The sequence below is a fragment of the Euprymna scolopes genome, chromosome 10 (genome assembly GCF_053919585.1).
Source record: "Euprymna scolopes isolate OS-2025 chromosome 10, ASM5391958v1, whole genome shotgun sequence".
NCBI classification, from domain to species: domain Eukaryota; kingdom Metazoa; phylum Mollusca; class Cephalopoda; order Sepiida; family Sepiolidae; genus Euprymna; species Euprymna scolopes.
In genome coordinates this window covers 63,021,369-63,035,107 of record NC_136491.1, presented here as the reverse complement: position 1 = coordinate 63,035,107, position 13,739 = coordinate 63,021,369, and the positions used below count along the sequence as shown (strand labels likewise).

At 32.7% G+C, this 13,739-nt stretch overlaps 1 protein-coding gene across 1 annotated transcript in view; it reads right to left on the bottom strand.

Annotated features, from left to right (window-relative positions):
* Positions 1–13,739, bottom strand: part of LOC145286015 (dynein axonemal assembly factor 5-like) — a 33,395-nt gene that overhangs the window by 6,861 nt on the left and 12,795 nt on the right. Inside the window, exons 2-7 of the mRNA XM_080134629.1 lie at positions 6,014–6,256; positions 3,238–3,324; positions 2,740–2,972; positions 1,867–2,076; positions 1,344–1,481; positions 698–872 (exon numbers count right to left, since the gene is read on the bottom strand). Coding sequence (XP_079990755.1) covers positions 698–872; positions 1,344–1,481; positions 1,867–2,076; positions 2,740–2,972; positions 3,238–3,324; positions 6,014–6,256 — 1,086 coding nt within the window. The remainder of the gene's footprint in view (positions 1–697; positions 873–1,343; positions 1,482–1,866; positions 2,077–2,739; positions 2,973–3,237; positions 3,325–6,013; positions 6,257–13,739) is intronic.

The window sequence follows — 13,739 nt, the reverse complement described above, 5'->3', positions numbered from 1 at the left end:
CCCTCTGCAGGGGGGGGGGGGGAGAAGTCGGCATATTCTAATGCCCTGACAGGGCCAAATTATAGTGGGATTTAAGGAAAAAAAAAAAAAAAAAAAAAAAATTAAAAAAGTTTCCTCCCTGCGCTTGTTTTACAAGTACTACAATCAAATGTGCTGGTGAGCTTGCTACACTTTTGCCTCACCCAAACGTAAATACCTCCTGAGCAACCCATCAATTGGCAAAATTCCAACCCCTTCACAATAGTTTCCCCAGATGAGTTTTCTACCAATAGTTTTTTTTTTTTTCCACAAACTTAGAATTCGTTCCCTGCTTCCGATAGTACCAACATGCAGAAATTTAAGTAAATATTGCTGCACAGCTCCCACTTAGTGGCAACGTGATTTGTTCGACAGTTAATATAATATGAATAAATTAAATGACAATTCCAAAGTTTTCATATTCATTTACATTCTGTTCAATGTTAGACACACACAAGGTTGGATAAATAAGTTTATCTGAAAGTGGATATTTAGAAGAAAAAAAAAAAAAAAAAAAAAGCTTGAAAAATTATTTTCAGTCTAATATTTACATTTAAGCCTAAAGGTTGCTGGAAACGTTTCGAGTTTCTTACCATGACCTGAAGGACCATTATTCTAATATTTAGAAATGCCATTAACAATCTAACTTTCTTAGTTAAGACAAGGAAAAGTAGCTTACCTCCAACATTGAAATATATTATTTCAAAGATTCGTACTTCAAACGAAGTACTTGTCCATTCTGTATAGTTTTCCTTTAGCTTTGTAACTAACCGATAACTATATTGAGCATAAAGCTGACAGGCTCCATTGACCATGTGATGCAAAAGAGCCAGATCACAAAGACACTGTCGTGCCTGGAAAAAAAAAAAAAAAAAAAAAAATGCTTTTCAAAAATGGTACATTTCCTTTGATTAATTCTCAAATTAATTGTACATTTTCAGTTATTCTTCCAGATTTACTTTCTAATTTTCTTTGAATTAGAAGTTGAACAAATTTTAGTTTAGAATTAAAGAAATGTGAAATTTGGTTTGTGTACCAATTAATGAGGACATTAAGCCTTTACTGTGAAATTATAAATCTTTGAAGACTTTTGCAAGTGAACAAAACAATTAGTTATTGATCATCTAAATAGAAGTCTTGAGTATGGCATTGCAATTCAAGAAGTTTATACGACAGCAATAATGAAATTGCTACAATAATTGCATTAGATCCAACAACTTTTAAATTACAGTTGGTATCAATTTAAAGTCAAAATGCATTTCTAAAGTGCTAATTTTTCTGAACATTTTTTTTTACTCAAAATTAAAAAAATGGTAAATATTTACCTCAGTTTCAGAGTTGTTAAGAAAAGCCAAAGCCGTAACAAGAATAGAAAATAACTGGTAACCAACAGGAACAGAGTCCTCTCTTAAAACAGTCATGAGAACCTTACAACACTTCACCAATTCTGCTAATAATTTAGGCTATAAAAAAGAATTAACATAATACAAAAGCAAATTTTCAAACTTACATTTTTTTTTCTACAATTTTACTAGTGTTAGTATATAGAAAAATTTAAGTGAAAAGAATTTAAGAAAAATTTTAGTGAAAAGAAGTCAATAAAAACAAAGTTAAGCTAACAAAAATCAATTCATCTTTATCAAAGAAAAAAAATTATACATTTTAAGTGCATATTTAAGTTCTAGTCAATATCAAAGGAGATTCTCATCTTTGAAAGGAACACGTCTGCCAGCGTCTACAATGAGAATTTTGCAATAGTCAAATTGAAGTGTATTTTATTATGAAGAGCAAATAGTTAAATAGAAATATTGTAAGTTAAATTCACTAAAAAGGAGAAGTATACATTACATCTGTTGTATAACAACACTGAGGAGAAGCAAGCTGATCACAAATAGGAACAATATGTTTGTTCAGTTCGTTTCGTTGGCACCCTCTAATAATTGCAGTCAGAACCATGAGAACTGATGTCCGAGGAGAATTGTTAATTTCTGTCAAGACAAGCGAAGTCCAAACTTCTGGATTCACAAAATTGCCAAGGAGTTCTGCAGACTTAAGAATCTAAAAGAAAAAAAACGCCAATATGGAAGAAACTTAACTTTTGAGCTAAGATTTTTTTTTAATTTAAAAATTTTTTTATTATCTTTAACAGTTTACATAGATTTCTAAAAGGAATTATGAAAAGGACTTTAATGTGCAAATTTTGGGGGGAGGGGGACACTTTTTAACATCACTTTCTGGCTTGTATTAACTGTTACTCTTGACCATTCTAAGGTAGCTTTTTTACCTGAATGTTATGAAAGTTTTATCTGCATTTCTGAAGAGGTAGGTGGGTGATATGACAAACTGGATTTTATTAAAATATGCTGTGAATTTTCTCAAGTGTGCAAAATTTCCATGCAAATCTGATTTGTATATTCAAAGGAGAGATTGTATCCATAATGAGTAACAACCATTGAAGAATTGTCCAAAGTAACGAAAATTGAGGAAATCTTGATGTCTAGTGTTAAAAATGTCAACATTTTCAAATGCTTCCTATCTCTTTAAATAATATTCAATATAGCTACATTAAGACACTTTACACCTAGTAGCCTGTTCCAAAATTCATGCGTGGTTAATTAGTCTATGAATCTTGTACATGCAAATATGTAAACATTTGGAACTTTATATATAGATAAAAAGCTTAAGCAATTAAAAAAGTATAAAAATATCTGGGAATCTTACATTTTGTACAACTTGTTTGTCATTCTCCTGGCAACATTTATACATGCTAGGTAAAATTAAGGGAAGATGTTGAACAACTTTCTCTTCTGCATTTATCAAAAGAGGATAGAGCAGTTTGGCTGACTGGATTCGTGTTGCCAAAACCCAGTCAGTGAGGTCATTCAGCAGACAAGGAAGGATTTTTGACAAGTGCCGACTAACCAACACACGACAACCAAGATTTGGTCTTGTGGCTGCAAAGAAATGATTAAATCATTGGAATCAAAGATGAAACAAAATCTTAGTTATATTGATCTGGATTGCAAAGTTTGTGCAATATATTTGTATCAGAAGTTACATTGTCACATTCAGGAGAAAATGTATTAACAGTAAATTCAGCCAATTACACAATTCTTAATTATGGCTTTCTGGAATATTTTTTATTAAGACACTAAATGATTACAACCTCAGAGAAAGGATCAATATTCAATAATTGAAAGGGTAGCAATACATGCATACAATTTGGTGGATAGTTTTCTGGTTGACTTGTAGGAAAATCTATTTGGTCCTTCAAATCCTTTTCATTTTCCTGCTCAAATTTCAGGCCTGCAAGAAAAGATTTAAAAATCAAATGAGTATACAAGTAAAAATATATTGAGAGCCATTACTAAATATGAATATTTCAAAATGCTTAGAAATGGATTTATTGGCAGAGGGAAAGTTTTGCCTCCAAATGTAATCATTTAATATTTAGATCTAATTTTCAACTTTTGTACAAATTAACAGCTTAAACTTAAAAAGCTCAGTTTTGTATATCTAATTTTAATATCTTTCGTAAAAAGAAAAAGAATGAATTTCTTAAGTGCAATATCTCATATTCACCTCATTTACTGTAATTGGAAACTTAAATTTTCCATGATTTGGAAAAATTCTCATCTCCCAAAATTCAGAAACATTTTTGGCAGGATAGAATCAGAATTCATATTAAAAATGCATTTTCTTTTTATCAACTCTTAAATGTTATCTTCATAAACGAATCGGATGTTGAAAATTCATTTTGCATTCCCTGTAAAAAGCTACTCTTCCTAGTTCTGATAGCAACCTCTCCAAGAGGAATGAGCAATATTCAATAATGTGAAGAATGAGCAATATTCAATAATGTGAAGAATGAGCAATATTCAATAATGTGAAGAATGAGCAATATTCAATAATGTGAAGAATGAGCAATATTCAATAATGTGAAGAATGAGCAATATTCAATAATGTGAAGAATGAGCAATATTCAATAATGTGAAGAATGAGCAATATTCAATAATGTGAAGAATGAGCAATATTCAATAATGTGAAGAATGAGCAATATTCAATAATGTGAAGAATGAGCAATATTCAATAATGTGAAGAATGAGCAATATTCAATAATGTGAAGAATGAGCAATATTCAATAATGTGAAGAATGAGCAATATTCAATAATGTGAAGAATGAGCAATATTCAATAATGTGAAGAATGAGCAATATTCAATAATGTGAAGAATGAGCAATATTCAATAATGTGAAGAATGAGCAATATTCAATAATGTGAAGAATGAGCAATATTCAATAATGTGAAGAATGAGCAATATTCAATAATGTGAAGAATGAGCAATATTCAATAATGTGAAGAATGAGCAATATTCAATAATGTGAAGAATGAGCAATATTCAATAATGTGAAGAATGAGCAATATTCAATAATGTGAAGAATGAGCAATATTCAATAATGTGAAGAATGAGCAATATTCAATAATGTGAAGAATGAGCAATATTCAATAATGTGAAGAATGAGCAATATTCAATAATGTGAAGAATGAGCAATATTCAATAATGTGAAGAATGAGCAATATTCAATAATGTGAAGAATGAGCAATATTCAATAATGTGAAGAATGAGCAATATTCAATAATGTGAAGAATGAGCAATATTCAATAATGTGAAGAATGAGCAATATTCAATAATGTGAAGAATGAGCAATATTCAATAATGTGAAGAATGAGCAATATTCAATAATGTGAAGAATGAGCAATATTCAATAATGTGAAGAATGAGCAATATTCAATAATGTGAAGAATGAGCAATATTCAATAATGTGAAGAATGAGCAATATTCAATAATGTGAAGCCTACAAATAGTGAGGGCCTAAATTGAGACTTGTGAAGAATCTGAATGCATGATTTTTCTACAAATAATTACATTAGCCAAAATGATCAATTGTCAAAATATTATTCTTTCTTTTGGCTTAAATGCCCTTGGCTCTCAAATGGTGACAAATGCCAGGTGGTCTGCCCCTTTTACAATGTGGGGAAGAGGTAGTTTGGATAGACCTTTTAACATCCACGGCCTTTGTCAGAGTGACCACCAACGGATCAACTACGACCCAGAATGTATGAACAGTGATATCACTTGCTGAATATTAGGAGTGGGGGATACAATTAGTATGCTAATTAGCATAAGTTACAAAGCGAGATGTAAATACACCACACCCATCTGAACCTTCATGATGTAGTTTTGTAAATTGTACAACTTTCCATTTTCAATTCCAAACTTATGTCTGAATAGAACAGACTTAATAGGCCAGTGATCCATGTATTTTCCAATGCTTTGAACGGCCATAACTTCAGTTACAACTAATTAAAAAACAAAAAATAAAGACCATATTGTGTTTTATATGCTTTTCTTGAATGTTAAAAAGCCTAATAAATGATTTGAGTTATATAGTAAAAAGAAATAGAACTTCCATAATTCTAACGACTTTTCTACCATTGAAACTAAAAAGTAAGCACCCAGTCACCATTTGAAAATACCAAACAGAATCCAGCATGTAATGATTAATAAAGAGTAATTTTTTTTTTTTTTTTTTTTAACTAATTTGGTGGATAGTTTTCTGGTTGATTTGAAGCAAGATCAAAAGAGCTTATGCATTTCAGGGGGGGGGGAATGTAATAGGCTCACAAAAATACAAATGTTTACTTTTAACACCTGTCACAAAGTGTTGATAAAGAAATTGAGCACATCATTTGAAAACAGATTGCATGTTTTCAGATCAATGATCTGAAAGAACAGAGGGTTTGACAAATGCCACAGCAACAGTTAAAGTGAAAAAGAAAAGTAAATTTCCACGTTAAACCTTTTATAAAGCTAACCACATGGGCAATGGCTGAACGCCTAGTCATGTAATCAGACTTTGCATTAGGATAAACCTAATTTTTTCCCCTGGAGTAAAAAGGAAACAAGGTTTTATGAAGATATTAAAATCACTTACCAATATCATACCAATATCCAGTGGCAATATTGGCAATTTGTGGCTGGTCATCTATAAGACCAGTTAATAACAAAGGAATCAGTTTGTGATGATATGAATAACGGTCCATCAAGTTCAATAGCCATTCACCAATCACCTTGATAACTGCCATCCTCACTGCTTGTGATGGGTCAAACAAGCGCTGGGCCAGATGTCCTCTTACATCATCAACACTCTTGTTATTACCATTTTGAATCACATCACCTACAAATAGAATTCAGTTGGCATTCTTGGGAGAGAAAAATTCAAAAAGTCCTTTATATCAGCTACTAATAACGAGTAAACCTCAAAACTTTGAATATTTATCAAAGTCAGGTTCCAATAAGCTGCATTGTACATTATGAGATGTAAATAATTGTACAACTGGATATGTTCAAAATTTTATACATTTAAACAAAGGATATTCAGATTATGTGAATGCTTTGGTTGGATTTAAATTGGAGAAACTGTCAAAAACTATCTTTTAATTAGTTTAGAATTTCTTTAGACAGGTTTAAACTCATGGATTATCAAAAAGTTCAGTCATTATCTGGATCTGCCATTCATTTGAAGATCTTTAGTGATAAATAAAAAATAAAGTACTTGATAAAATTAAGTGATTTTTTTTTTTTTTTTTTTTTTTTTTTTTTAGAATGCCATAACAGGCACATACAATATAACTATTTTTCAGAATTATATAAAAATTATGCCATGAAGATTACACATTCATTCAGGCAAGGAAATTAGAATATGGACAGAAATTACGCTAAATAAAATAAATGTAATTAAAAATAAAAGGGAAAATTTTTTGCAATTCTATTGTGAAAATATTGGGTAATCCAGCATATTCCGAGACAAAACTTGCAAAATAAGATCAGAAAAGGAACCAAATTTCCCAATCACCGGTATGTCACTTATGTAAAGTTTTAAATAACACACAATTGAAACAGAACTTTTTTTTTTAATAAAAAAAAGACTAAATTTAAAACAATATAATCACATTATTCTTTAATGGTAATTTATTTCAAGAATGATACGGCAGACCTGTACGAGCGTCACACCCACCCCCTCACTATAAATTTGTTTGTTCGGTTTCTTGCAATTTTCTCAGTGGATTAATTGAATATACCAGATTAAAAAATAAATAAAAGTTAATATTTCGACATTTGAAAGGGGTGCTCAGTTTTGGTTATTGTAAATCGATATTTTTCTTGTAAAAATGGAAGTGATTGTTGCCATTTTTTGCTTTTGTCCCTTTTTGAAAACCCTAAACTGTCAATTTCAATAGAGTTCCTATTTACTTGCCTCCACGAGAACAGTTAGACACAAGGTCGGTTTTTAATATTGGGGAAAATCCAGCTCAAAAATGAAAGCATGAAGGATTTCTCCACTGACCAAGGACAGAAAAGGTGACGTGTAGCATCTGTACAGTAGGCGTGTCCTAAACTTCGTGAAAAATATTGAATAATTCGACCCCCTGTAATTCCAAGCTTATAACTACTCAAAAATGTAATTCAAACCCTAATTTTTTCTTTCTGGATTTTACAGGTAAATTTCTAAGAAACACTTGTTTTAAATGTGAATATAAAATTTTGGTGAGTAAATTAGTTACTTTGTAATAGACATTAAAAAAAGGGGGGGGAGAAACACATTGACCCTGAAAATATCGTATACATACAGACAAACTAGCCACTACATGCGTTTCAAACTAAAGAAAATAAAAGTGCTTTAAAATAAAACACTAAAGCTTTTTTTTCGTTTTGGAAGGGAGATTTCAGGCACCCCTATTAAAAAAAAAAAAAAAAAAAAAAAAAAAAAAAAAAAAAAAAAAAAAAAAAAAAAAAAAAAAAAGCTATGTAAACACTTTGCAATATTTTTCAATAATCATTTAAAAAAATTCTTTACTACTAATTTTTATTTAAAATTAAGAAATTATTTTCTAAAATATTGTTTATATTTTGTTTTTAAGTAAAGTTAATTTTAAAAATATTGTTTATATTTTGTTTTTAAGTAAAGTTAATTTTAAAAATATTGTTTATATCCATTTTCATTCAAAAGGGTTACTTTTCGGTAGCTTCACCGGTTGTTAACCTTAATTATTTCCAAATGTCAGAACGAGGCTCGTCTGCTGGACCTACTTATCTTTGCTTCACCGCCATACCTACCAAATTTGGGTGTAATGGCACAATCATTCAAATAGACGAAAGAGTTATCGCAAAAAGTATCACTGAGCGCAAACAATACCACAAAGATGAGTGTTTGGCAGTACCTGATACAGTATCCAAAATTGGCTTTTTGCATTAGGTCCTGGACAGAACAGTTGAAACTTACCCATAAAAGAAATGATACTGTCTGGTAGTGTCATTCATTCAGATGCCATACGTGTACAGGACTGAACCTGTGAGAAATTCCAGATTCAACCACCACAATTCTTTAGGCCGCCGCCTACATGTTTACTAGCCGGTCAGTGATTGGTTTAAATTTGAAGGTGTCAGATGATTTTGACTTGGCACCCTTTTCATATTCATGCTTATTTTCAGTCGAAGAAAAAAAAAAAAAAAAATTAAAAAAAAAACACAGAACAGGATAGACTCAACCCAGCGGCACCTGTCGAGAGAGCAAAGATAATTCCTTCATGGACACCAAACAGTCGGTGAACTAAGAACTCAACTCTATAGACAACCTATTTGCTGAACCTATTCACACCAATGAGGACATTCTACTACCATTCAGTATTTCTGATTATTGGAACTCGTATTTCTTCACGAGTCCTATGGGACTCACTTTATGCCTGAATATTAGCGCAATCATTCCTGCCATGTTCACCATGTACTACATGGATCCTTTCAAAAGAACAATGAACTAACATTCCAACAAAAGGAATTCTAACTAAAGGCTCCATGCATATGGAAGCAAATTCAACCACTGTTTTTGCAAAGGGCTTACCAGAACCAAAGAACTTTCATTGCTGTGAATAAAATTTGAGTTTAAAAAGGTATGGCTTTGTAGAATTCATTTGCTTCTGAAGGGAGGAAAATGGAGTGGGTAGAAAAGAAATTTCTTACTCATTTTTAATGCGAAAATGAGTAGTTTAGGAAGATTCTCATTTTAATGCAAGCGCTAGTTAAAAAATGATTCTCTTATGCAGGCGTTTAGATTCTTATTTTGTAAAATGGCTAGTTTAAATATATTTTCAGTTTTTTGCAAAGCGTAATAAGATCTCATTTTGCTAACGTAATGAATAGTTTTAATCAGTAAATTCTTGATTTAAGACGAGCAGAATTTTTCATAATTTGAGCAGATTGAAGGAGCAAATATTTTTTTGTTTTGTTGAATCAGAAATGTGATTATTTCATTAGGGTAACTTATTGTCACATAAACTAATAAGACATGTTTTGTTTAACGATTTGTTGCACTATATAATAAAAAATTGAACTTGCGTTTAAAATAACGTTAGATAATTTAATTAGACCTTGATATTGGGGTCGTAAGTTACTAGCGTATTATAACTGCATTTTGTTTCGAATTAAGAACCCATGTGGATCATTTGTACGTGACTAAATTGGGAAAAATAATTTGGTTCAAATTCTGTAGAAAAAAAAAAAAAAACTCACAGGACTAAAACCGTTGATTTTTTCTCCATTTAACCGTTAATTGTAAAAGTCACTCTTTGAATGTGTTATATTAATTGGATTTAAATCATTGATTAATTTAAATTGAGATTAATCGCTGGCGACTATTTCGTTAGCATGTTTAAATTGAAATTGCTAATGTTGATTGTAATTGTGATACCATGTTAATGTATTAATTGCTTGTGCGGCTGTTGCTAGTTTTTAAGTGATAGGGTGAATTGAAGTTTTAAGGTAGCTCGGGTATTTCGAATTTGGTGATAGATGTAACTTGATTATTCGTTAGAACTTAGCCCTAAGTTGGCTTCTTAATCGCTGGCGGCCATTTCGTTAGCGTGTTTATTTGTGATTCATAATTCGATTTGGAATAATATTGGCAGTTTTCGCCATCTTAACATTTGTGGATAATTATACTGCTGCTATTTTATTTAAAAATAGTGGGAGAGTGAAAGGGTTTACCCCACCCCCCCACCCCAGTTTATTTGCGATTACATAATTCTGCTTTGTTTTGGCAGTTTCGCCACCTTTATTTTTGCAGATAATTACATCAGTTATTTTATTGTTCTTGAGGCATGAAATATGGCCCTAAAGGAACTAATGTCCAAATGGGAGACCAAAAGACTTCACATTGATAGTGTGGTACCCTTCAGATTTTTTCAAATCCCGAGAAGCGGTAATTAGAGTTTGGTTAAGAAACTTGGATGACCTGATAGACCAAATTCTAGTCAAGACTCCAGAAGAGGGTAAATTACAGCTTTGTGAGGTTTCAGAAAGGTTTTCTTCAGAAATAGAAAAACTGTTTTCATTAAAATTAAAATTAGATGCACCTCAAGTTATGCAAGCTTCGATGGTTATGCCTGTAAAAATGCAATTGGACTGCCCGAGGTTTTCCGGCATGTCCACAGATGACAAATTTTTGTTCAGAACATTCCTGAACAAATTCGAATTTTTGCACTGATAGTTTAAATAAAGCTGACAGATTATTAGTGTTGAAATCAAAACTAGATGAGGATGCATTTGTTATAATCTCCAATCTAGATGTAACATCAGGTAATTATGATGTACCTATTTACTATGCCTCCCCAGAACAGATACTACACTTTGATCTTGACCAAAAGGCCAAGTAAATTGTAATTATGATGTAGCCCTAAAATTGTTAAGGGAAAAATATTTGAACACCGATTGGATTAAAAACCGGGTTTTTGAGGAAATTATTCCTCTTCCGTCTGTTATAACGGATTTTAAAAATTTGAAGTCATTTCTCGAAAAAGTGAAGAGATTTGACCGAACTTGACAAGTCCTATGGGACTGATTTTTTTGCCGAGGGTGGGGCCTTGGTAGCCCACATATTTACTAAATGTTCTAATGTTATAAGAGAATTAAATGTAGGAGTGGAGAAAGATTCCCTTCTCTGAATAATATTATGTCCCATGTATTTGAAATTATGAAATATTAACCGCCCCGCTCAATGTTCAGCAGGATATTTGCGCACCAAAATTGGCACCTTCTTCACCCAAGATGAAATCCAATATGGTGTCTTCCCCACATGAAGGGAAGGCCACTTTATTATGCAAGCTGTGCGAAGCTACAGATCATTCAACTAAGAACTGTAATAAATTTAATTCCTTAGAGGCGAAATGCTGAAGGGCTAAACAGTTAAAATTATGTACTCCGTGTCTGGGTGAACACTCAGAAGCAGCTTGTGGTAGTAAGGGATTTCCTTACCCGTGTAGTTTGTGGGTTGAAAAGCCATTTTAATGTTATGTGTCCTAAAGGAAATAAATCCTTTGTGGGCCGAACAACATATTCTAAATCACAAAGTATTTTTCCCGTCCTTAGAATATCGATGAAAGCACATGGACAACCAATCTATTTCTTCTCTTTGATTGACCGGGAGTCAACGTTTTTCGCCCAGGAAATTCTCTTCAAATTGTGTTCTGATAAGACTATAAACCACAAGAAGGTTGATATGGCAGTGAACACGTTGATTGGTAGTGACTCCTTGATATTGCAGGAGTAAAATATATTGATTAAATTAGGTGATCAAAATCCCTTCAAATTTGCGGCGTTATTTTCCAAAGATTTAAATTTAAAATTCGAAGCGGATAATTTCGATAAAGTTGTCAATAACTTGTCTCGAGGTTTCCAGCTCGGATAAGAATTTGAACGGAACTCCCATTAAGGGGATTATTCGTTTGGATCTTCTGAGCAAGTTAAATAATCTCATGCTGGTTGAGTGCCTTGGTGGAAACGCGTGGCGACATTGAAATTTTATAATTCCGTTTAGCGAGAGCCAACATTTTTTGAATAAAGATTTGAATAAGGTAGATTCGCCTCCCTTTAATTGTGCTGTGAAATCCCTCAATGCAACAGCTATTTGATCAATTCTGTGCCGAATCCGACACCCTTATGAGGATGGTTTGAACCTTTGAGTCTGCAGTTGAATGAAGGGTAAAGACGTTGCTCAGTCTCAACTCATTACGAATTGAGTAAGTTAAGATATCGGCTATGGACAAGGAAAAAAAAGTTCAAAACTCCATTGTATGGGAGGAGGGGAAATATTATACAAACTTACCGTGGCATCATGATAGGATCCCACAGGTAAAAAGTAACTGTTCCTTCCTTAAAGGTAATGGAGAGAGTGGCAGAGTTCTTAGAAAGGAAGGGAATGCATAATGAGTACCTCTAAGTGTTTGAGGATTATGAGGAATGTGGAATAGTGGAGCAGTTTTTTGTCCCGCCTGGGAATTATGAAGATTATATTTGGGTTCCTCATAGACCCGTTATTAAGGAGGGAACTAGAGTGACGACAAATGTCCCGTATTCAACTGCTCCCTAAAACGTCGAGAGGGGACGTCAATGAAGCTGCCTACAAGGGTGTGAACTTATCTGCTAAATTATTGGATTTATTTTTGAGATTCAGGAAAAATGAATATGTCCTAGTTGATATAAGGCCTTTTTTAAATTCACCTTAAGTCGGAAGTGGATAAAAACAGATTGTTTTTTCTTATATAAAAAAGGTGACAATTATGTACTTACAGGTACAAAATTATATTTGGGTTCAATGCTAAGCCTTTCATTCCGAACTTCATTTTGAAATTCCATGCGGAAAAATATGCAGCATTGCATGCTATTTATAACAATTATGTGGATAATTGTGTCACTACCAGTTTATAACAATGTTTGTAGCAGACTGTCAGAGGCAGGCTTCGATTTACGATCCTGCAATTTTAACTATTCTAAGATACAAGAAAAAATGTTGGATGAAACTATTTCTTCTCCCTTCCCAGCCTTTGAGAAGGTATTGGGTTACCTATATGATTCTGTCCAGGACACGTTCAAACTTTCTCCCACTTTAGTGGACCCCAAGGTTAATACCAAACAGGATTCTTTCGCAAATATCAGGAGTGTATGACCCTTTATCTATGCTTCTTCCTGTCATGATACAGGGGAAGATCATTGTCAGTTCGATCTGGAAAAGCAAGTTGTCGTGGGATGAGCGGATACCCAAAGAGCTCAAGCTATGGCAAACTCATGCAAGGATTTAAATGACTTTGGGAAGTTTGAATTTCCCAGGCATGTATTGCCAGAAAATCTGTGTCAAATTTATTTGTTTCTGTGAAGCATCGAAAAACGCGTACGGATTCAGCCTGTATTGTGAAACAGGGAGCGAATTGTTCTGTTGTTCACAAAGGTCAGAGTGGCCCCAAATAATAAAACTAATTAAAAAAAATTTGTATCATGTTTGTACTCTAAGGAGATACGTCCTTCTGAAAATACCTTCCCGTTGGATATTACAAGGTATTCCAGCTTATGTAAGGCAATCAGCGTCTTTTTTTTTTTTTTTTTTTTTTTTACATAGGCGGCAACACTTATCAAGGCCGATAGGCCACTCAAGGATAAGGGTTAAAGAGTGTACAGTAGTCAAAAGGACAATATAGTACTTGATAGTAATGGAAGTTCGGTAAATTTGTTAACTTAAGTGCAATGACTCATCAAAAACTTGTTCACGTTGGACTTTAAGACAACCATATTATAGACGGCCGGAAAGCAGGAAGACAGAAGACAATTCCACAGGT